General features: G+C 47.8%; 1 protein-coding gene and 1 non-coding gene across 2 annotated transcripts in view; one reads left to right on the forward strand and one right to left on the reverse strand.

Moving 5' to 3' along the window:
* Nucleotides 1–4048: 4048 nt before the first annotated feature.
* GALNT12 (polypeptide N-acetylgalactosaminyltransferase 12) overlaps nt 4049–24981 on the reverse strand; it is a 36037-nt gene continuing 15104 nt past the window's right edge. The window contains exons 3-10 of the mRNA XM_045780496.2: nt 23510–23699; nt 20133–20318; nt 17317–17434; nt 15763–15939; nt 13542–13673; nt 7560–7673; nt 6461–6607; nt 4049–4473 (exon numbers count right to left, since the gene is read on the reverse strand). Coding sequence (XP_045636452.2) covers nt 4336–4473; nt 6461–6607; nt 7560–7673; nt 13542–13673; nt 15763–15939; nt 17317–17434; nt 20133–20318; nt 23510–23699 — 1202 coding nt within the window. The 3' untranslated portion in view covers nt 4049–4335. The remainder of the gene's footprint in view (nt 4474–6460; nt 6608–7559; nt 7674–13541; nt 13674–15762; nt 15940–17316; nt 17435–20132; nt 20319–23509; nt 23700–24981) is intronic.
* Nucleotides 10648–10750, forward strand: LOC123781380 (U6 spliceosomal RNA). Its single transcript, XR_006776711.1, has one exon. It is a non-coding gene; the product is annotated as a U6 spliceosomal RNA (small nuclear RNA).

Consider the following 24981-nt stretch of genomic DNA (forward strand, 5'->3'; position numbering starts at 1 on the left):
GCTGCACCTGCTGGGGGACATCCAGGAGCCTCATCTGGACCCGGACCTGACTTAGGTTTTGGAGTTTCAGCTGATGAGATCTAGATTCAGATGATGAAATTTTGGACTTTGAACTCATACCGTAATGAGAGGAGACTGAGGAACCTGGAGGGAGTGAATGTGTTTTTCATGTGGACCGGGTATAAACTACTTGGGGGCCAGAGGGCCAGCTATGATAGGCAGAATGCTTAGATGAGCTCCAAGTTTCCCGCCTCCTGGCAAACATGCTCTGTGTGGTCTCCTCCCCTGGAGTGGGGGCAGGACCTGGGAATGTGATGGGTTACCACTGCGCTGAAGAAGTTTTGTGGATGTAATTAATGTCTTGAATCAGATGACTTTTGAGTTAAGAGATGGGAGATTATCCTGGGTCAACCTGACATAATCAAGCAAGCCCATAAAAGAGCTAAGGATCAGCAACAGGCACTTTCCCACTGGCCTTAAAGAAGCCAACTGTCATGCTGTGGAGCGGGCCACACGGCAGGGAGCAGAAAGTGGCCTTTAAGAGCTGAGGTCCTCAGCCCTGTGGCCCTAGGGAACTGAATTCCACCCACAACCAGGGAGCTTGGAGGACCCTGAATCCCAGATGAGATCACAGGTGGTGGACCCCTCGACTGCAGCCCTGGGAGCCCCTGAGCAGAGAATCTAGTCAAGCCATGCCCCAAACTGGACCTACAGAAACTGTAAGATAACGTATTTGATGTTTTCAGCTGCTACGGTAGAAAGGCTTCAAAGCAGTTATCACAAATATATTCAAAGAATCTTTTAAAACTATATTCAAAGAACTAAAGGAAAATGTGCTTGTAACAATGAGTCAAATTTCAAACACAGAAACAGATGCTACGAAAAACAACCAAATGGATATTCAGAGGTGAGAAGTATAATAACCAAAATAAAATGACCGTGTCAACTCAGGAGCAGGTTTGAGATGGCAGAAGAAGTCAAATGAACTTAAAGAGGATAGACAGACATTATCCAATTTGAAGAACAGAGGGCAGAAAAAATAATGAGGAAATAATGGCTGTAGACCTTCCCAAACTGATTTTAAAAACATTACATTTCCCAAAGCTCAACAAACCCCACGTATGACAAACACAGACATCTAGACATAGCTGCTGGAAGCCAGAGACAGATTTAAGAGAAGGACAATTTAGGCCTAAGAGAAAATCGTAAAAGCAGCAAGAGAAACCCGGCTCATGACACACAGCTCACCAAATGAACACCGGATGACCTCTCTCTCAAAACAAAGGTGACACTGAGGTGCTGTGACCTCAGATTCACGGTGCTGCAGTGGGGGGGGGGGGGGATCCCTGTCCACTAGCATCTCTAGCCAACCAAACTATCTTCCAAAAAACTGAAGGTAGAATAGAAACATTTCCAAATAAATAAAAACCGAGATTGTGTGGCTAACAGATCCATCCGAGACGAAATACCAAAAAGTCTTGACACTGAAAGAAAATGACAACCGGAGGGGACTCAGATTCACAGGAAGTAATGAACAGCGTGGGAACGATGCATTTGTGGGTAAATATAACAGACTGTGTGTGTGTGCACGCATATATATATATATATATATATATATATATATATATATATGTGTGTGTGTGTGTGTGTGTGTGTGTGTGCACGCGTGTGTTTATTTTCTTCTCTTATTCTTTAATTAAAATAATTTAGGGGCGCCTGGGTGGCACAGCGGTTAAGCGTCTGCCTTCGGCTCAGGGCGTGATCCCGGAGTCCTGGGATTGAGCCCCACATCGGGCTCCTCCGCTATGAGTCTGCTTCTTCCTCTCCCACTCCCCCTGCTTGTGTTCCCTCTCTCGCTGGCTGTCTCTCTGTCAAATAAATAAATAAAATCTTAAAATAATTTAAAGTAGTAATTATGCCATTCGATTGAGTTTATGACATCTACATACATCCACAGAGGAGGGGGTAGGAAATGGAGCTACGCTAATACAAATGTGCTAAATTTTACCGGAATTACCTCGATACTCTGCTGACGAAGATTGTGATAAATTCGGGAAGCATACTGTAATCCTTAGCATAACTAAAAAATGTAGCTAAGAAATCCACATCCTTAAGGACATTCTTATCCCCGTGATGCAGAGGAGGAAATGAGTCCAGGAAGGTGGAATGGCTGCCATAGCTAGAGCTGGCCCCCAGGACTCCTGGCTCCTCGCACCGGGACTGGGGGCCAGTTCACACCTTCCTGTGGGTCAGGTGGACACACCCAGGCTCAGATTCCCCATCCATCAGGGAAGGGAAATGTTCCTCAAAATGTAAATTTCCTCCCAGTTTGTAAAAATATTTCCCTTGACACCCTAAAAAATATTATTTTTATTAGTTCTCTACCCTAGAAATCACCACATGTAAGTTGATACCAGGAGTAAGAGGGGTGATTTCTCAAGCCAAACTAATTAGTGGCCGTGCCCAGCGAGCGCGCACCAAAATGCATGTGTAGCCTCCTTGCGCTCTTTTATGGGTTTGGTCAGCATCCATTTTACGCCTGCCTGCACGGTCTTCCCACGCTCTGGGGGGCTGACACCCCTTCGCCCGGCTCAGACTGACACGCAGAAAGGATAAAATATGCAGAACATAAAATTTCTCACTTTAACCACTTACGAGAGACCTGAGCGGCGCTGGAAGGAGTTCATACCACAGCCCCGCCTGCCAATGGGCTATGTAATCCCAAAAGGTAAAATAACTAAATTACTTAACATTTATTTTTGAATAAACACCCACTGATGTTTATTGTGCTTCACGAATTATAACGTGTTATTTATGAAACTAGAAACTCAATGAGCCCATACCGCATGTCAGGGAGTAAACTAAGCCCACGTCTGCTCTGTTATTTCATTCTCATGACTCCCCTCCACGCTTGGTTTCATTATTCTCATTTCACAGAAGAAGAAACCGAAGTTCAGAGTGGCATCAGACTCATGCTAGCCAGGTCAGTTGGAGTCGTTCTGGGTGATTGTGAAACTGGACCCCCCAGAAAAGGCAAGGGTGCTTTAAAAAAGAGTCCGAGGGCACACAGGTTGATAGTCTTTAATCCACTGCACCTGTGTCTTCATTGCTCACATCTGATTGGCTACAAAAATAAAGATCTGCAATGTCCTCCTATTTTTTTTTTCAATAGTTCATCGTGATGTCATCAGGTTGACAAGATCCCAGAAGTGGATCCACGATAGTTCACAAATCAGAACTGCTGACAGAAACGTCAGCAGCAGCTGCCACAGCACAGAACCGAACATGGCTTTAAGGACCAAATACTATTAATGAACACTTCGAAAACTGCGTTTCATATAGCTCAGGGCATTTCTCCCTGATGTGATTAAAACGTAAAATGACACGAACGCGGGGCGCCTGGGTGGCTCAGTTGGTTAAGCGACTGCCTTCGGCTCAGGTCATGATCTCAGGGTCCTAGGACTGAGTCCCACATCAGGCTCCCTGCTCAGCGGGGAGCCTGTCTCTCCCCCGCCCCTCCCCCTGCTTGTGTGCCCTTTCTCTCTCTCTCTGTCAAATAAAAAAAAAAAACAAAAAAAACATGAACGTGTTTTAAAGTCACAGAGGTGGTTCCTGAAAGCAGCCAGCCACGACGACACAGCGAGGCACTGTCCAGAGGCCACCGTGTGTGCTGGGAGCTGACAGAGGCTAAGTCGCACTGTTCCTTTGAGAGCTCAGCTTTGGTCAGTCCTCTTTAGCTAACAGAGACGTTCGCTGGCGTCTATGGTAGCGACAAACAACCAAATAGCATTCTTCATCTAAATAAACCTGGAATACCTCAACGATGTGAAGGAATCAACACAACGTTCCTGGTGTCCATCTGTCTACACTGAGAAAAACCTAACCCAATGTTTGAGGTGTTGTCTGTTTATGTTGAGTACGCTACATGAGTCTAATTTCCACACATGCAAACATGTTAATACCTGGAATCCTTGCAAACACCAAAAATAGAGTATTTACCTTTTTGCTAGGGATTGTAATAGAAAGGCATGACAGTAGTACATACATCTTGATAGAAAAATACTTAAAGGTTTTAATTCTCTGAATACCAAGAGTTAACATTTTATGATTACCCTTTGAAAATAGGGTATTTGGGAGCAATTTTGAAGTTTTCAAAATCAGTACAAAGCTTATTAAATCCAACATCACTTTCGCAGGTTGTAAAGTGACTTCCTCATCAAAGCAGAGCAGCCAGCTTTGGGGTGGGTCTGTCCCCGGACTCCGCTAAGTCTCTGTTGGGCAGAGGCCAGGGGCCCTCCCGCTCCTTCCGTGAGCTCCTTGTACGGCGACACTTTATTACATGTGTTCCTTGAAGAGCCATTTCTGATGTTCTGAGTCGGTGCAGTCCCGCAAGAGGGGTACGAAACTGTCACTGAACGCCTTCCTCTCAGCCTGAACGCATTTATTGGACTGTGCGTGAAACAGAGAACCATCCTACAAGAGATAATAAACTACAGATATTTAAGAGAAATACAAATAATTCCCCAGAAAAAATCTTTTTCCTTACAAGGTGTTAAGAGCTCAGGTGATTTTTATCATTTCAGAAACATTTATTGAGCAACATATATATTATTAAGTGTCTTCCCTGTGCAAGGGCGACTCGGGACTGTGTGTGCAGAGGGAGGGCGAGGCCTGTAGGTGTGGCAGGCTCGCCTCCCCAGGCAGCTCGGATCCCTGACTCCACCGTCAGGGCCAGTGGTGCCACCTGCTGGCCGCTCTGGGGATCTGTCAGACCTCTGTCTCCTCCCTACCGCTATTCTTTTTCTTCAGGGAAATCAGGATCAAAGATCCCTTAACTTCTTTCACTTTCCAACTAATTCCATCCCTGGTGATCGCTTTCTCTTAGGTTTTTAAATGCAGACTCAGGAAACTTGGCTGTAGTCCCAGCTCAGCCAGAGAACAGCTGGGTAAGGGGGTAAGAACCCACCTGCGAGGACATGGGTTCTGTGAGACCGTGCCCATTTCCCCAACCCCAGAGATCATGGTCCTCTTTCATGCCTTCTCTTCTTTCCCCCAACTGTTGCTGAGTTAACTCAGCAAGCCTCTCCCGTGGTCCTGGAATTTGTTTTTTCCCTCCACCTCTCTTTGTCGTAAGCTGTATACCCCCAGGGAACTTCATACTTCTTCGTGGGCAGAAGTACGTGACAAATGGGCAGAATGAGTGACATACATTTTCCAGGGAAAGAGAAACCTTGGAAATAAAATTATATGCAGAAGAATCTCAAAAATATTAACCTTTAAAACCCTTAAGAGATCTCCTAAGTTGCCTTCAAAGTACCATGAAAGGAAATGATTACAGACCCCCTTCTCCCACCCTTCTAAAGAAACTTACTTTTCCTTAAATGGTCACTGAAATTTAAGATGAAATTTTAATGACATTTCAAACCAATTTTTATGATTTCTAGCGTGCATGACTCTTCTTTGAGGGCTTACAAACAGGTTCCAGGTAGAAGAAAGAAGAGAAGGAGATGGGGGCGGGTGTTGCAGAGAACCACAGACTGGGAGTATCTTCCCTCTTGCTTTTTATATCAGATGGATAGCACCATGTGGCGCAAGGCTTGTGCAGGTAGCCTGCAAAATTCACTGCTGATCATAATATCTTCTACAGCAAAGAGGACTCCACTTCTAATCATACTTAGAATTAACCCATTTATAAGCAACAGAGACCAATCTTTCCACCCCTGGGGCCAGGCTGGGAATGAAAGCTTCCTATGGAAATAAAAGAGAACTAATATTCTCCTTTGAATTATTTTCTTTGGCTTAATTCCCTCAAGTGCTTTTTCCTGAGTCAAAGGATTTGACAGATTCACGAGTCCCCTCACGGCTGTGTGGTGGGGCTAGTGCCTTTCATGCCTGAAGTAATACCCAGTTGCAAATCAACAATAACTGTTCTGATGGAGAGCCAACTCCCGGAGAGGGATGTTTTCTTGGTGATTATCCTGCAAGTAACAACTGATCTCTGCAGAGCTTTGTGGTTTCCAAGGACGACTTCTGCCACACGTCTTATCTGCACGAGGGGTACACAGGCTGCCATTATTGCTCCCATTGTACAGCTGGGGAAAATGAGGCTTACAGACATGGAGTAGCTTATACCTGGGTCTAACCTCACATCCTTACACTTGGGCTATTTGTTCCACGCATTTAAACCCCATCTCATCTTCGAATGCGTTTGCGACAGCTCCTCTTTCCATGACCGTGCTCCAGGTCGAAGGAGAGTTGGATGACTGTAGGGGAGCCAAAGTGCTACTGATGCTGGAAGCTGGACCCCAAGCACACCGCTAGCACCTTGGGCGAAGTCCCCCATCTCCTGTACGTGGCTGCACCCATGAGACCAGCGAGGACAAGGCCAGGGAGCTCTACTTCTAGTCCCCGCTCTGCAGCCCGTGGATTGACAGAGGAAGGCAGGAGACAGCTGGCTTACCTCCTGCAAGGTGAACTTCTGATTCTCTGGGGCCGTTTCCTGGCAGAGACTCATGATGAGAACATCCTTTCCTGCTTCCACGGCTATGCAGGCCTCTGGCTGGTGGGTGTTATAGCGGATTTCCTCCTGGGACGTGTACTCGAAAAACTAAAAACGGAGCAGCCAACGTGCACCAGTTACTGTCTGATGTGCAAAGAGGGAAATTGCTGGAGGAGAACCTGGGGAGACTCCAGGTTGGAAGAAACTCTAATCCCACCCCTTCGTCTCTAGGTGTCTCAATACCTCGTCTCCTCCGTCCTCCACGGGCCCCGCTCTGGTGCTGTACCTGCCTGCTTGGGCTGGGACCCTGTTCCAGGCCACAGACCTTCCCGGCCTCCCCACCCGGCCCAGCCTGAAGCTCAGCACTCCACCCAGACAGACCTGCCCAGGCCACCGGCAATTGCCCTAAACACCGCTTTGCAGGGCACTCTGCACCAAAATGTGTAATTCTGTTTAAGCATTAATTCTAAGGAAGTCATCCACAACGCAGATCTGTTGTTTTCTTCCTTCTTTTCTTTTCTTTTTTTCTGGTAAGGAGTTAGTGTCAGGGTCACTTACAATCTTAACGACAGGCAGGCAGGGACTCAGTTATAACTAAATAGTAATACGGCCGCATGAAGGATTATCAAGAGGCCCTTAGGAATGATATTCTCAAAGGATGTCTAATAACACAAGAAAAGTATGATGAAGTAAGTGGAAATAATGGGATAGAAAATGTATGGACATTATGATAATAACGATTTCAAACAATAATCCAAAGGCCTTGCCGGGAAGTAAATATGTCTTCATTCTAATAGCGGTTGCTGGGGCCATCATTCACTTACTGCTTCTATTTTTTTGTATTTTCCAAATGTTCTGTAATAATCATATGTTACCTGGATGCTGCAAAAATATATCAAATGTTGAATTTTTAAATTTTTTTTACTCTGATCTTTATTATCAAGCGTTTAATTTTTTAAAAACAGAGAGATGCATACCCATAGTCCCTTGAGCATAGAGCCTCCTGCTGTCTGCTGTCCCCAGGCCCAAGAAGGTCAAGCTAGAGAGAAGCAGCACCTACCTGATTCTGACCCAGTCCGTGACAGAGGTACAGAAGGACCTGGTGTCCCACGATTTGGTTTTCATTGGGAGGGTTATAGTCAAAGCAGTAATCTTTCAGTCCTTTGTTCTGGAGCTAAACAAAACATAAAGGTGGCATTTGGGTTCAGATTTATACATAACAACAGATCCCACCCAAGGCTCTGAGGGTAATGGCTCCATCAGAGAGGAGTGCCTGCCTCAAGAACTGGACTCAATGGTCAGAGCCCCTTACATTTCAAGTTCTGAAAGTGCTTTCCCATTCTTTACCATAGGCAAGAAGCATAATCCCCATTTTAAGATGATAAATCTGAATTGCAGACAGTTTAACTCTTTATGGCCTGAAAGCTCATATCTCTCCAGTTCTCATTAGTGCAGCCTTATTGCTGCACTGGTCCAAACATAGCTGCATTGTTGCGTCACACATGTACCAAAGACTCCTGCGAATATGCATCTGCAAAAAGATATCCCAAATGAGAGACTCACCAGTCCCCAGATCAGAAGTTCACCATTCTAGACAAGAACAGAGTACAGAGCCAATGACTTGCCCAAGGTCACACAAGTGAAGACACCTGAGTCTGAATCCAGGACCTCAGCTCCAAGTCCAGTGCTCACTCCATCACTCAATGCTGTCTAATCTAATGTCATCTCTAAGGTTTTAGATCTAAAACCCTTCAAACATTCTAAGAGCAAAAAACCATGCTCCCTCTTCCCTTTCAGAAGCCTCTAGAGAAAGACACACACCCTTCCAAATCCCTTTCTGGAGAGTTCAAAGACCCCTCAATGAACTCCTTGTGAACCCCATTCCTGCCCTGGCCCTTGTCCACCCTTGACTAATCTGTTTCTGAAGACAAGATTCAGCCATATAGAAAGAAGTTTCCACAATCCACTAGCTCATAGAGCACAGACTTCAGTGTTCTTGGAATCTCTTTGTTTTGTGAAGGAATCTGGAACAGGCGATGCTGAGAATAATCAGAGCATATTAGACTTGGAATGGTTCAAATGTCATCTAGCCATGTCCTGACCACCGAAGGACTTTGACCTCAAATGAGCTCCTTATGTTCAGAAAGATTTGAAAGAAACTACAAAAACACTAAAGGAGAGGTGGGAACCTCTAAAGATTAAAACTGAGATTAACTAAGCTAGCTGTATCGAGTTGGTGAGACACAGAAAAAATGATATTAAATGACTTTAGAACATTCCATGGTTTTTTTAAAGAATATCCCATATTTGATTACATTTCCTTAGTGAACTATATTCTACAAACAAAGAAATCTTAAACCTCATTCAGTATCACACTGTCAGTGGTAATGGTGTGTTATTATTATTATTTTTTTTTTAAAGATTTTATTTATTTATTTGACAGAGAGAGACAGCCAGCAAGAGAGGGAACACAAGCAGGGGGAGTGGGAGAGGAAGAAGCAGGCTCCCAGGAGAGGAGCCTGACGTGGGGCTCGATCCTGGGATTCCGGGATCACGCCCTGAGCCGAAGACAGACGCTTAACGACTGCGCTACCCAGGCGCCCCTGGTGTGTTATTATTTTGAAACTACTTTAAATATAGTTTAAGATAAAGCAAATAAGTAATACGTAAATATTTTTTGACACTGAGATTTTCAATGTAAGACAAGAGAAATACAAGTATCAGAGCGCCTGGGTGGGTCAGTTGGTTAAGCGTCTGCCTTTGGCTCAGGTCATGATCCCAGGGTCCTGGGATTGAGCCCCACATCAGGCTCCCCGCTCAGCAGGGAGCCTGCTTCTCCCTCTCCCACTCCCCCTGCTGTGCGTTCTCTCTCTCTCTGTCAAACAAATAAATAAAATCTTAAAAGAAAAAGGAAAAAGAAATACAAGTAAATATCAAAGAAGAAAAAAATCCTGTAAGATTACATTTGAATTTGAGATATCAGTATGCGCTCACGATTTGTTTCTCAAAAATATGCATTTCCTTTCTTGGCCCACTGAAAAGCTATAGTGTCGTGCTGTTCCACGTGGTACCCCCGTGGCAGCGTGCGGCCACGGGGCACCTGAAATGGGACTAAGTCCACAGTGAGACATGCTGTATGTCAAGACAGCAGATTTCAAGACTCAGTATGGAATAAAGAAGTAACGTATCTCAACAAATTTTTATATTAACCGCATGTTGAAATGCTAATATCAGGGATATGCTGAATTAAATAAAATATATTATAAAATTCACTTGCTCACTTTTTAAATACGGTTACTTTAAAAAGTGTTCCATTACTGATGTGGCTAGCATTATGTTTCCCCAGAGCGTGCTCTAGAGACGAAGACCGCCGCTGGCGTCCGGATTGCGGGCTCTGACCACTGCTCCCCACGGAAAGGGTCGGGGCTGCTGGGAGGGATGGCAGCAGATGTAAAAGATGAACGGGGCCAGAACCAAGGAGGCGATCAAACCAATATAAGGGGTCAAGATCATACAAGCCAGAATAAAGAGATCCTCACTAGCCAAAGATGGGCAACCTGAAGAGTTAAAAGAAAAAAAAAAATACAACAGGCTAACTGACTGAAACCCATGGGCCATACAAAAACCCACTGGTTTACAGATGCTCAAGAAAAGAAAAAGCCAAAAGCAAACGAACCAACCAACAAACAAAAGCTACCCATTCCGCCCAATTGGAGGAAAATGGGGCACCAAATCTTACCCCGAGAACAGGCAAGTAAAGAGAAAGGCTTAAAAATGTGTTATGCCGGGGGCGCCTGGGTGGCACAGCGGTTAAGCGTCTGCCTTTGGCTCAGGGCGTGATCCCGGCGTTCTGGGATCGAGCCCCACATCAGGCTCCTCCACTATGAGCCTGCTTCTTCCTCTCCCACTCCCCCTGCTTGTGTTCCCTCTCTCGCTGGCTGTCTCTATCTCTGTCGAATAAATAAATAAAATCTTAAAAAAAATGTGTTATGCCTTTTCTGAATGAACTCTAAATTTCATGGATACCAAACTGTCCCGGCTAACAAGGGAACATTCTTCTTTACAGAAGAATCTCAGCTAATGATGCAGAAGAAATGAAAGAACTAAGAGAAGCACCGTTGGGCAACGCCATTTGAAATACGGGTCTAGGGCTCGCTTTGGTAGCACGTATGCTGAAATTGGAAGGGTACAGAGATCAGCAGGGCCCCTGCTAAGGATGACACGCAAATGTGTGAAGCCTTCCATATTAAAAAGAAATAGGAGTCTAGGCGAAGATTATCAATGGCCACCAAGAACACTGGCGCGGCCCCTGACAGCAGCTGGTCCAGGAGAGGCTCTCTCATCACTAGAGGCAGGACGACCAGAGGTCAGGTGCTCTGCTGTGACGCCAAGGAACACAGAGCACACCCGTGAAGTGTTCTCGCCATAAAAGGTCGATTCCCACTGCAATCAAACCTTTAGACCTCATTTCCAGTTTAAGAACTGTGGCCGAGAGAGGCACAATTTAAAAGACACCACGGGGAAACAATGAGGTAACCCCAAGGCTGAGACGCTCTGTGGGACAACGGATGCTGTTTTTTCAACAGGTATTAGCGAAAGGGGGGAAGAAAGGGAAGAGGTCTGCGTTGGCTGAAAGAGCCGTGGGAGGAAAGACACGGCAGCCAAACGCAATGGGTGGACTGGGTTTGGATCCCGGTTGGAATGAGCCAACTACACCCAGAAAGATGTGAAAAATCGGGGGGATCTGAATAAGAGCTAGATAGTAAAGGACATGAAGAAATGGCTGCTCCTCTGATCGGGCGTGATAATGGTCTGTGGTGCTCTGAGATCACGTCCGTACAGACGTGCACGTGGCAGAGTGAAAGGACATGATGCCTGAGCAAAGAAAAACGTGAGAACATGGAGCAGAGGCAACAGAAAGCAAGAGGCAAAATCAGGATGATTCCAGAATCTTGGGGACAGGGTTCCTTACACCAAGCTCTCTGCTTGGACATTTTCACGATGAAAATGGAATTTAATGCATTAACGGCCTGCTTTGTATTTATTTGGTGTGTGTGATCATGTATTAACGTCCATCTCCCTGACGTACACTTCTTGAAGGTGGGATAGTGGCTGTCCTTGCACCTCAAAGCCCCACGCCCAGAGCAGTGCGAGCACAGGGTAAATTCCACATAAATATTAAAGTTGGAGTATTCTGAAAATTTCAGGTACTCTTGAGAAGCACAAATACGTAGGGTAAGTGAAAATTTCATCAAAAGAGGCAGAGATTTAAAAATAATCATGAGACCCCACATATTAGGGAGATAGTTATTTATGGTGTTTACTTTTTAAAATTTTTTTTTAAAGACTTTATTTATTTATTTGACAGAGGGACAGCCAGCGAGAGAGGGAACACAAGCAGGGGGAATGGGAGAGGAAGAAGCAGGCTCATAGCGGAGGAGCCTGATGCGGGGCTCGATCCCATAACGCTGGGATCATGCCCTGAGCCGAAGGCAGACGCTTAATGACTGAGCCACCCAGGCGCCCCTACTTTTTTTTTTTAGATGACTGAAGATGTAATTGGTTCTGACTTTATTCACAGTTGTAGAGAACTTACGTTCCATGTAATGTGCTTGTAATTCTCTCTCTTTTTTTTTTAGTTTCAGAGGTAGAATTTAGTGATTCATCAGTTGTATACAATACACAGTGCTCATGACATCACGTGCCCTCCTTAATGCCCGTCATCCAGGGATCCCATCCCCCCACTCCCACCCCTCCAGCACCCCTGTTTGTTTTCTGGAGTTAAGAGTCTCTTATGGTTTGCCTCCCTCTCTGTTTTCATCTTATTTTATTTTTCCTTCCTTTCCCCTATGTTCATGTGTTTTGTTTCTTAAATTCCACATATGAGTGAAATCATATGGTATTTGTCTTTCTCTGACTGACTTATTTTGCTTAGCATAATACCCTCTAGTTCCATCCACATCATTGCAAAAGGCAAGATTTCATTCTTTTTGATGGCTGAGTAATATTTCATTTTATATATATTCCACATCTTCTTTATTCATTCATCTGTCAATGGACATCTGGGCTCTTTCCGCAGTTTAGCTATTGTGGACATTGCTGTTATAAACATTGGGGTGCATGTGCCCCTTCGAATCACTGCGTTTATATCTTTTGGATAAATACCTAGTAGTGTAATTGCTGGGTCATAGAGTAGTTCTATTTTCAACCTTTTGAGGAACCTCCATGCTGTTTTCCAGAGTGGCTGCACCAGCTTGCATTCCTACCAATAGCATAAGAGGGCTCCCCTTTCTTGCCAACATCTGTTGTTTCCTAGGATTTTGATGGATTCCTGACTCACATTTAGGTCTTTCATCCATTTTGAGTTTATTTTTGTGTATGGTGTAAAAAGTCGTCCAGTTTTATTCTGCACGTGGCTGTCCAATTTTCCCAACACCATTCATTGAAGAGAATAGCTTTTTTTCCATTGGATATTCTTTCCTGCTTTGTCAAAGATTAGTTGACCAGAGAGTGTCCTGCTTTGTATTATCAAAGACTTCCCGAATGGAACACGGGCACTTCTGATCAACATGGCACAGCAGACGAGACCTCTCTAAGTTGGTGCAGTTTCTCCCAAAAGCCAAAGGCACTGGACATTTTAGCTGACTTCATCCCAGAAACATTTCTTTCTGTTTCTTTAAAACACCAGAAATGACTCATCTCCCTCCACTGCTGCCTTTACGAATCTGAGTAGGGAACTGTTAACTGGTCCAGCCATTGAAGACTGGAGTAATGAAGTAATGCGACACTGAACATGGAAGCACTAAGGGAGCCTCAGGTTCCTTGTCTATGAAATGGGAGGCTTACACTCACCAATCTCGTGATGGCTTCTAATGCCCAGACATGGAGAGAAGGAAAGACAGTGCGTGGATGCAGGGAGGGGAGGGAGAGGGAGGGAGAGGGAGTGAGGGAGAGGAAGGCCAGCAGTTCCATAAAGGGCCTTTCTTGGCCAGGATTTGTGGATCAGGAAAGCCCCCGCCCGCCACAGGCCCGCGTCACGCACCATCCCGAAGAAGCCAGGCCTGTCTTCAGGCACGTGCAGCTCCGGGTACACGTTCTCCAAGAACCACCTGAAGTCCTTACACTGGAGCCTTGCCCGGAGCTGCTTCCTCTCGGTCACATCCCCAAAGGGTTCCTGAGAAAACAGCAAAAACAGTGAGTCCCCGCGTGTCACGTACTTCCTGTCAAAGCCCCATCTCCACGGATGCTCCCTTCCTCAACAGCGTTTATTGAGCACCTACTGTGCGCCACGCCCTGGACAGGCTCAGAGGGTCAAACTAGCCCCAGACTCAGCTACAGCACCCTGGCAGCAGAGACTGTCCCACAAACGACTGCTTTCTCGGGTGTTCTCGCTACAGGCAGGTGCGGCCAGGTGCCCCAGGGAAGGACACAAAGCGCATGGTGATGGAGTCAGGGAGGCGCCGCGTCCTGGGGCCGCACTGGATCCCGGGTCCCGAGCGTCGGTGAGTGCGGGATCACAGACCAGCGAGCATCAGCAGAGCACGTACACCACGACGTTCTGAATTCCTGTCGATTCCTGAGCATTCCCTTTCCAACACAGGCTGAGTGTCCGCGACGTAATCACGCTCAAAGACCTTCCGTGCTCGACATACTGAAGTCTGAATATATACTTAGAGCGGTGAGCGCAAAGTGCCGCGATAGTAACTACTTGCAGAAAGTTAGTTTTCTGGACAGTGATTAAGAACTTCCAAATAACTGAATCAAAGCAAGCATCTACTTAGCACGGCCAGAGGCGCAGTGCCGAGTGCTGACATGTTACTGTCCCTGCACCACGACGCTAAAGAATTAAGATGTCGCGAGCTAAGTGTGTAACAAAATGGTAACGCTAGGAACACGGCTGAGTAAAACTTCAGATTCTTTACTTATTTCCCAGCGGTTCTTTCTTTGGTGAGTCACGGTGCCCTCACCTTCAACCAAATACCCATTTTAACACCGGACCCCGGGCACCTGGACAAAAGGTGTACGCAGTGGGCCTCTAACACGTTATTCTTTGGGAACCCTCAGGAAGAGGGAACATGGCTTCCAGACTGGGTAACGGGAAGGGGCACATGTTTCCACCCTGCAGCCTTGGCAGGACAGAGGATGCCACGACCCTGGAGCCCAGAGGTGGAGAGGGGCCAAGGGGGGAGGTCAGGGGCAGGCCCACAGGGCTCTGCAGAGCAGGGAGAGGAGTCCACGGGTGGGTCCACGCCCCAGGCTCAGCGCTGCCTGCATCACTACAAGGCCTGGGTCAAGCTCTCTGAGCTTCGGTTCTGTCATCTAAAAAATGAGAATTTCACAGCTATCCTGAAGGGCTGCTGAGGATTCAGAAGAAGAGATTTTCATCAAGCAGCCGGACTATAGAGGTCTTAGAGCACACCTCGTCTGGCCAAGCGGCCCTCTTAGTTACGCAGATGCAGGGTGGGCACCCTGTCCTGGGGCCTGCAGAGCTGGCCCGTGCAGAGCGGGCGGACCTACTTGCTGAAGGTTATTTGCAACCCCAAAATCAGCATGTGTGGTTCCACGCCGTCACCATCACTGGCAGCCATGCGCAGAGGGGCCGAAAATGGAGCCACCTAAGGGGACGCTCCTCACTGAGGTCACGTCTCAGTTCCCGTACTATCAACAGGTGTCCGGTTCAGGGTCTGCCTAGTGCCACATTTTCCAGGTTTTGTAGCTCTGTGGTGGTGACTTCACTGTTCAAAAGCCCCCCGAGCACCGTGCTGAAGGGCTGGCTAGCGTTCCTATGTGCAAGAAGCCGCACTGGGCCGACGCAGAAAATACGTGGCTGAGATGGGCTTCGTTTAGGCACGTGTTACAGTGCTGTCGGCCATGAGTCCGGTGTAAAGAATCAACACTACGTATGTCGTAATGTCTTTCAACAGAAATACACATGAAACCAAGTTACGTATTGATCAGTTGGCAAAAATGTCAGGCTGCGGGAGGCGTGCAGGAACCCAGCCCCGTCGTCCCCCAGGAGCAGTGGTTCGGTAGTCTGGAATTCAGGGTTGGCGATGGTCGCACAGACCATAATTACTGTGAATAATGAGGAACAACTGTAGGTATTATTATAAGTGGAGGAATAAAGGTTTCCCATACTTGGATCACGGGTGTCCGATTTATTCTCTATTTCTGGAACCAGGTCTGCTAGTGTGGGGAGGCCAGAACCGGCTTCATTTGTTCGGAGGTGGCCAGCCGGGGTGCAGGCGGGCCGGGGAACTCACCAAGCGGGCATGCGGGTTGCGATGGTAGTAGAGCTCTTTAAATTCATCCATCCACACTTCAGCGGCTCGGACGCTGTTGGCCAGAGCCTTGCTGCGGGAGTAGGGAGCTTGCTTGGGGAAAACGTGGCCAACGTGAGAGCAGGGGTGTGTCTCCAGGGTCCCACCGCACTGCCAGATCTGTGCACAGAGCAGGGAGGAGGCCGGTGGGTGAGTGGGGGGCGGGCTGCTGGTCCACACTGCCCGCAGCCAGGAGGCCGGGCACACAGACGTCACGATGAACACCGCCAGGGCCTCGCCCTCCAGGGGATGGGAGGCCACCTCCCCAGCACACGCAGAACACAGAATGCAGTCAAAGAGCAAGAACATAGCCTGGAAGACGAAGACGCCATCGGAAGCGAGACCCTGAGTCCATGCACGGAAGCTCATGCACTTGACCCCCAGGAGCGCCCACAGCTGACGTCACCAGGAACCCATTTACTCATCGTGTAAAACACAGGCTCTTTACCTGGTCTCCTAGCCACAGAAGAGAGGAAAGTGGCAAGTAAGAAGAGAGGTTTGGAAGGGGGAAAGGAAGAGCTTCTAGAGGCAGGCAGGACAGACTGACACCTAGGGAAGAGGCAGAGAGACATTAAAAGCACACCCTGCACCTCAAAGTCTGAGTTGTCTGAGACCATTTCATGCTGGGGCAGAGGGCTGGGAACACGCCGTGGTCCCCGGGATGTGTGACCAGGGACAGGCTCTGGTACTTAGAATGGGGGTGTGAGTCTGCAGTGGAGAGCCAATTCATACTAACTCTTTCAAAGCAGGAAACCATATGAAACATCATGGAAATCTAAAATGTTCTATTAAAATGTACAGATATTGACAGAAATTTTTGATACTTAAAATGCAGGATTTGGTGAGGTGGAAACCGCGCTGAAATGCTAGAGGCCTCTCCAAGGGGCATCTGTGGGCCACGGGCAGCAGGATCAGTAGGTGGGCTTGTTCCAGAAAGCAGAGTCTGGTCCCTACCGCAAATCCATCACACCCGACTTTCTGGAGACTGTACGTATAAACCTGTGTTTTTAGCAGGTCTCCCGAACAATTCTGACATGTGGCAAGGCTGGAAGTCACTGTCCTAAACAGGGTACTTCATGAGTAATTATGCAAATCAAGGCTCAGAAAGATGGGATCGGGAGGCAGGGGCCTGTGTTTGAGCCCAGTGTCCGCCACTGACTGTTTGGGTGACCCCGACCCAGTCACCTCCCCTGTCCGGGCCCCAGCTCCTCCCTGTTGTAGTGAGAGAAAAGAGCTAGGTGACTTGGAAGGCGCTTCCCTGCCCCAAATCTATGAAAAGCACATTTTTTTTCAAGGTTCAAACAAGTAGACAAGCATGTTTATCGGATGTGTGTGCCAATACTATCATCTTTCAGGACTGTTAGATAAAATCTGCCAACATGAAGGAAAAGTCCACCAGGGTCTCCTGGCAAATCCCATCATTCCGAGATAGAGAGAGAGAGACAGACAGAGAGAACAGGTTAAGAATGAGTCCGAAGAGAAGACTGGGACACTTACCCTAAAGGAGAACTCGAGGTTTTCTCCACCCCAAACTTCCATTCCTGTATCATAAGACCCCAGATATTCAAAATATTTCTTACTCACAGCAAACAGCCCTCCAGCCATTGTTGGAGACCTAGAAGAGTGAGAACCACATTGCAATGTGAGCAGCAGGAAGCCATCACAGTTGAACGCCTGCCCGCCCCGAGCCCTCCGGCCTGCCCATCCATCTCTAAGCACATCCTGAGTTCACGTTCCGTGCCAGGTGCTAAGCTGGGCCTGGAGGCATGGATGTTCCCCTAGGTCCCTGCCCTGGGGAAGCTCATGAACACCTCAACCAGCACTGTGTGCGAGATGACTCAGGTCAAGCCAGAGCCCCGGGGGCACACAGAAGGAGGCCTGAGGCAGGTGCGTAGGGCTCAGCCTGAAGAACACAGGGGAGCTGGCAGAGAAGAGGAATGGGATGGTTCTCCAAGAAGACACTAGCATGAGCAAAGGCCTGAGGGTGAGAGAAAACCTCATCCTTCTAGAAGCACAGACAACAAGGACAGTCAAGGAGAGAGACGTGCTCCCTAAGAGGACAGCTAGCACCAGGCTGTGGTGGCTTTGGCCGTGTGGTCACAGGGTGGGCAAGCACGGATGCCTACAGAAGACCACGAAAGGCAACTCGGTCATCTTAAAGCTGCCCCAGGGCCCGTTCCTCTCCTGCATGAGTGGCTTCCCCTCCAGGACCCAGACGGCCAGCACTGGCCACTTCCGCAGCCGGCCCGATATTCTCCACACCAGGCACCTCTAGAACCAGTAGTGGTTCCAGAAAGGGCCCAAGGCTCCCGTCCTACCACAGCAGAAGGCTGTAGGATCAACACACCAGGAGATGCAGATGTTAAATAATGGAGAACTATACATCATTAGGAGCCTGTTTTCAAATGTTAAGGTCTTCCAACTGCGCTTCAAGCCTTTGACAAAGTGTCAGCTTTCCCTGCGCTCCAAGCTCTGGGCCAATGAGAACAGCACAGCAAGATTCCTTGTGGAAGGGAAGGCTCTCGACTACAAAGCACTTCCATGTGTGTTCATCCTAAAAGTCTAAGGAGGAGGCCAGGTGGATATGCTAGGCCCTATTTCACAGGTGAGGAAACTGAGGCCCATGGATATTACAGGAAGAGAAGGAGAGTTGGCCATGACATCCCTGAGTGCATGTGTGTGTATGGGAGGACCATGAGAGTTCATGTCAGCGTCCCAAGCTGGAGATGTGACCTTGGATAGGATCCTTCCTACTCTGAGCCTCGGTTTACAAATCTGGTCAGTGAAAGGTTAGATAGGATGTCCCTTAAGATTCCTATCAAAGCCTGGACATCACCCACTCTCTCTCCCATCCCCATTCTTCACTCTTCCTTCAATTCCTCCACTGCCACATCTCTGGAGTCCTCCATTTCGCTCCATCTTCTCCTGCACCACCCTTCCTGACTGGAAGACTACGATGCCTCCTAATGATGTCCCTGCCCCCCGCCCCACCTCTTACAGGCCCCTCACCACATGGCATCTAGCAACCTTTAAAGAATGCAACAGGCAATGGTCATTTCCAGCTCAAATCCCTTCAGTGGCTTCTACCCTCTCGGAGTAAAGTCCAAAGCCCTGTCCTTGGCCTTCCAGGCTGGACATGACTTGGCCCCGTTCATCTCTCTTCCCCCCATCTCTCAACACTGTCCCTACAGGTGTTTCCCTTTGGCCAGGAGTGAGTCATCTCAAGGTCAGAACTCAGGTGGAAGACCTAGAAGCCCACCTGCCAAACACGGTGCCGATCTGAGACACCATTTCCAGCTCAGTACGCCAGCAATAACGCTGATGCTTGACTTCCATCTGCCTGATTCCCATATTTACCTCTCACTTGGTCCTGAACTTGGAAGGGGAGGAAGAAGCTATACTCTTACTTCAACACCTCAAAGAATGAGAGCAACTGAGCCCCCTTTGAGCCCACTCTACTCAGATCCAGGCTCACTCACTAGCCAAAGGTGGCCCATTCAGCCGCAGGTCCACCTATCCCCCAGCTGAGGGCCTGACAGCACGTCCTCAAAATGTTAAGCTTGAAATTACCATATGACCCACCAATTGTGGTGCGCTCCTAGGTGCTCTCCTACACCCCAAAAAACTGATAACGGGGACTCAAACAAATAATAGTATCCCAATATTCACAGCAGCACTGTTTACAATAACCCAATGGTAGATACAACCCAAGTGTCCATCAGCAGGTGAACGGATAAACAAACATGGATGTATATAGAGTGGAATATTATTCAGCCACAAAAAAGGAACGGGCTTCTAGAAGAACCTTGAGAACATTATGTTAAGTAAAAGAAGCCAGACACAAAAGGACGGGTACTGTGTGATTCTACTTATGTGAGCAATCTGGACCAGGGAATTCTGTAGAGACAGAAAGTACAACAGTAGTTACCAGGGGCTGGAGAGCGAGAGAAAGGGGAGTCGTTGCTTGAGTTTCTGGAGAGAATGATGAAAAAGTTCTGGAAGTATGTAGAGGTGACGGTTATACAATATTGTGAATGTGCTTGATGGCACCGAACTGAACACTTACAAATGGTGAAAGTAGGAATTTTTATGTTAGGCACATTTTACCACAGTGTTTTAAGTAAGTAAATCAATAAAATATACCAATATAAAATTCATGTGTGTAGCAAAGGTTTTTAATAAAAGTAAACAAATGCTCTGGAGAAAATGAGGGAGCAACAGTAACCAGCCGTCCCAAGGGCCCTCCCTGACACGGTAGCGAGGTGCAACGAGGCACGCTCAAAGACTGAGCGGCCTGGAAGTCACGCCCTCACCTGATGACATCAACGGGGGACCGCATCCGCATCCTCTCCCTCTCGGGGACCACGTGCCACGTGAACACCAGCCTCCAGTCGAAGCCGCCGATCTGAGGCTCCCCGGGGTTGCCCAGGTACTCAAATGTGTTCCAGTCAATCACATCGATCACAGGGCACACCACGGCCGACTCCTCTTCGTGGATCCTGCGAACACCAGGACGCGCCGTGTGCCTCTCTGCACAGACAGGTGGCAGGAGGACGAGAAGGGAACTTGGGGATGAAATCTTCTCCTCCTTCCACTAGGAAGGAGGAGCACCTGAGCCTTTTCTTGCAGGAGTCTGGCCCTGGCAGGCGGTGATCAGAGGGAATGCTCAGGTGATGAGGGGAAGCTGAGGAAGGAAGGACTTCGGCCTGAAGATGGAAGGTCCCGCAGCTTTCAGGTTCTGACGCCATCTATGGCAATTCTGGATAAACCTGAATCCCTCTTTGAAAGTCGAGACATGTGAAAATCAAAGGTCACTTTTAAAACAGAAAACAGATTTTCAGTTTCTGAAGACTGCAAGAGGTTTTCTTCATGTAATCGCAATGAAACATCTTCCTGTCAAGAAATAATTATCCCCCTTCAAAACAGAGAAGCACCCAGACCAGAGGATCAGCTTTGGAGTTAGAACAAAAATTCAAATCCTGCTCCTTATTTGCTGTGTGATGTTAGCCAAGTCACCTAACCTCTCAGAGCCTGTTGCCTGTGGGTAACACGGGCGCAGTGATACCTACTCTGAGGGTTAATGTGAGGACCCTGAAGGAACGTTTGTAAAGGGCAGCTGACAGAGAACCTGGAACTATTGCTATTCTTTTCTTTCTTATTATTGTGAAATGTTATACGGTATTATAGTGAAAAACACTGTGACCTCCCGCCGCTGATATCAGCCCATGTGCCTGCTTCAGCTGTTGTCCAGTCATGACTGCAGACCCAAGCACCCTTCAGCACGCTGCCATATCGTGTCGGTATTTTGCATTTGACGACACACCAGGAAAGACGAACCGAGACTGGGCTGTGTGTGAACACTGGATTTCTCTGGGTTACATTTCGGGGCATTTTATCTGGAATTTGAGATTTAAAAATCCTAAGTCACACAGAGCAACAGTGTGAAGAAACAGAGATCAAGCAGACTTGAGCTGTAAGAGCCCTTAGAATAATACCAGGAAGTCGGGGGTGGGGGATGATGTGAATACCACACTTAGGTACGAATTACACTATTAGCTGAAATTGACTGTATGGGATAGACTGTACGAATAAAACCTGGGAATTCTCTAAAGTGAGGAAAACACAGACAAAGTACCTACCAACACCCAATTCTTTAAATAAACTGAGGGCGCTCTTAAAAGGTTTGAGGGGACCAATGGCAGACCCAATGGGCAGGTTGCAAGAAGCTGCTTAGCCCCTGGCAGAGACAAGGACTTGTGACTTGCAATCAAGCTGGTTGGAACCATGGGGAGACTAATTTTTATAGGAAAAGGAAAACTAGGGGGAGCAAGCATTGGAGTAAAGGCCCCTGGAGCATGGTTACACAATGATCAGGCCCAGTAGCAGCGTGCCCCACAGAGGGGGGCGGGGCAGGGGTGCCGCTGGCATCTGGGGCAAAACCATTCTTTGTTGTGCAGGGCTGAGCTGCACACCGTGGGCTGTCCAGCATCCCTAGTCCACGGCTCATAAGACGCCAGGAGCACGACTCACCTGACTTGGGAACCAAAGAACATCTTCTACTTCCAAAAGCCCCTGGAGGAACGGGGTTACTGTTCCTGTTGGACCGTCTAAGGGACCAGTGTGTGCCCACCTAGGTCCCTGGGGAGCTTTGGAAACATCCAGAAGCCCAGGCCCACCCCCAGAGACTCAGATCCAAAGAGTCTGCCATGAGCACAGGAGTTGGTATATTTTACAAGTTCCCCAGTTGGGGTGCTTCTGTCTAGAGATACGGAATAAGGACTTGTCTGTGGAAAGGACTGCCTTGCTGCCTCCAGAGGACGGGCTGGAATGGAATTCTGGGCAGTGTTAGCACATCAGCTGCCTTTAGACCAGCCTACAGGCAGCCAGCTGTGTGCACCGTGGGGAGGGGGCGAAGGGCAGACCCACCGCTTCAGGTTCCAGAGGGAACTCCTCGCTGTCACCATGTTCTACATAACCTCAGATCCACCGCAGGCTTGAGGAACCCCAGGTCCTTGCTGCTAGTGAAGCTCAGCAGAGCTCAGGGGAGAAAGAGGCAGCTGTGGCACCGCCAGGGGACAGGACCGAGGATAGCAGAAGTGGCAGAGGAGGGGGCAGTCTGGTCTCACACAGGAAGGGAGGCAAGTGGGTCCCTAGTTCTTCCGGATAGACTCTGTCAACCCAAGTGCTAGAGGCCATGGGAAAGCAGTTTGCCAACTGCAGAGACCCTGGTCCTCCGACCCTTCACCTGCTTCACACGGAGGGACCAGACGCAGACCCCCCCACCTTGACCCCGACCTGGAGGAGCTCCGAGTGGGCCAGCCCAGCTCCTGACTGCTATGATGCAGCATCGGGAGAACAGGGAGCGAAAGAGGGAAGAGAACAAAAGTGGGGGCCTGGTGACAGTAGTTTTGGAGGACAGGCAGCTTGGGAGGGTCAGGGTGAGACGCTGTGGGACAGCAGGAGACATGCCCTATGATTTTTCATGGCTCCATAAAATATATATATATATAATTTATATATAAAAAATATATAATTTATATATAAATTATATATATAATCATAAATATAAAAATATATATTTATATATAATTATAAATATAAAATATATATTAAAATAAATTTTATATATTATATATATATAATCATATTTTATGACTATATTGGTATAAGGACAAACACCATCCAGGATAAATTCATTATTGTACAGTCATTATTGATACCCATTTTTTTCCTTCTGATTGAAAAAAAATTAATGTAAATACATTTTTATGGGTCTGTTAAAGGTTCATGGGTCCTAAGCACTGTAGGCACTGGGTATCATGGATAAGCCAGCCTTACTTGAAGGAAATATGCCAAAATATATATTCTTTAGCAGTGTGATTCTATCTGATTGATTTTTTTCCTTGGTTGATGGTACTTTCTAAGTGTTCCACAGTAAACACGTAAAATAAGTAGGAATAAAAGCGAACACTAATAGGACCTCCTACATGCTAGCACGTTCTAAGGACTGCATGTGTATTAACTCATTGAATGGCCTCCCCAGCCCTGTGGGGCACGGACTGTTATCACGCCCAGTGACAGAGGACCGCCCAAGGAGCACCTGAGCCCAGGTGCCCGGCAGCCTCTGATGCCCAGGTAACAAGTCTCTGCTTCTGCACCACATGGGGCCCTCGCCCGCACGCCCACTCACCTCTGCAGCAGCGGCTCGAGCCACCCCTCGTGGCACTCACAGTGGCAGTCCAGGAAGGTCAACACTTCGCCCTTCGCCGCGGAAGCACCCAGAAGCCGGGCTCGCACCAGGCCCTCCCTCCTGTTGGCACGGATCAGACGCACCTTGGGCAGCCCAGATAGCTCACTGGCCAAGCGCTCCTTCAGGTGTTCTGGGGAGGCAAGCAAGACAAGCAGGGTCACCGCCATGCATCCCGAGCCATGTCCTTCTGGGGCCTCGCTATCCCCAAAAAGAGAACTGAATAGATAGAAGCCTCCTTTGTTCTGCACCTGGATGGCCTCGCCTCACCCAGAACCAAGGCTGGAAGTGCAGGAAGGGCAGGGGAGTACCGGGACGTAGAGGTGGGTGGGAACCCACCAAGCAAAATAAAAGTGAGAGAATCTCCCCAAGTCAATGTGGGCTTTGTCTGAAAGCCTTCAATCATCAGCAAGGAAAATTTCATGAACTGTCCTAGGTTGCTTCATAGTTTGTAAAAATGTTTCCCTAGGGGCGCCTGGGTGGCACAGCGGTTAAGCGTCTGCCTTCGGCTCAGGGCGTGATCCCGACGTTACGGGATCGAGCCCCACATCAGGCTCCTCTGCTATAAGCCTGCTTTTTCCTCTCCCCTTCCCCCTACTTGTGTTCCCTCTCTCGCTGGCTGTCTCTATCTCTGTCGAAAAAATAAATAAAATCTTTTAAAAAAAATGTTTCCCTAAATATTCCTGACACTCAAAAAAAAACCAAAACACTCATTGGTTGATTTTCTTTTTTCAATCCTAAACATAACTGCAAATAAGCTGACAGCATGAATAAGGGAGGTGACTTCCCAAGCAAAGCTAATTGGTGGCAGTGCCCAGTAAACATACACAAAAGTGCAGGTGAAAAATAAAGGAAGGAAGGAAGGAAGGAAGGAAGGAAGGAAGGAAGGAAGGAAGGAAGGAAGAAAGAAAGAAAGAAAGAGAGAGAAAGAAAAGGCATGTATAGCCTTGTACTCTTTATGGATTTGGTCAGCATCAATTTTATGTCTGTCTGAACTGTCTTCCCACGCTCTGGGGGCTGACACCCCTTCATCCAGCTCAGATTGACATGCAGAGAGGGCGGCGGGGAGGAGGGGCAGGGCAGGGCTCCTATCTCATTACAGGCTGAGCGGGCACGTCACCCACTCGACAAGTTAGCACGATGGGGAGGGAAGCCTCAGCCCCACGGCGCCTTACACTGCCATCTGCGAGAGACCAGAGCTGCGTGGGGCTGCGTGGGGAGGGCTTCATACCGTAGCCCTGCCCACTGAGGAGCTGTTCCATCCCATGAGGATAAAATAAATAATCTGATCTCTGCTTCTGAACAAATACATTTCTGAAATGTTTTCAGCACTCTATAATTTTTGAGTATTTCATTAAAGTACAAGTTATCATTTAATAAATACTAACAATATGCCGGGCACTGACCTAGCACGT

This window comes from Ursus americanus, chromosome 18 (assembly GCF_024610735.1).
Source record: "Ursus americanus isolate L20-20 chromosome 18, mUrsAme1.1.p, whole genome shotgun sequence".
In the NCBI taxonomy this organism is placed as follows: domain Eukaryota; kingdom Metazoa; phylum Chordata; class Mammalia; order Carnivora; family Ursidae; genus Ursus; species Ursus americanus.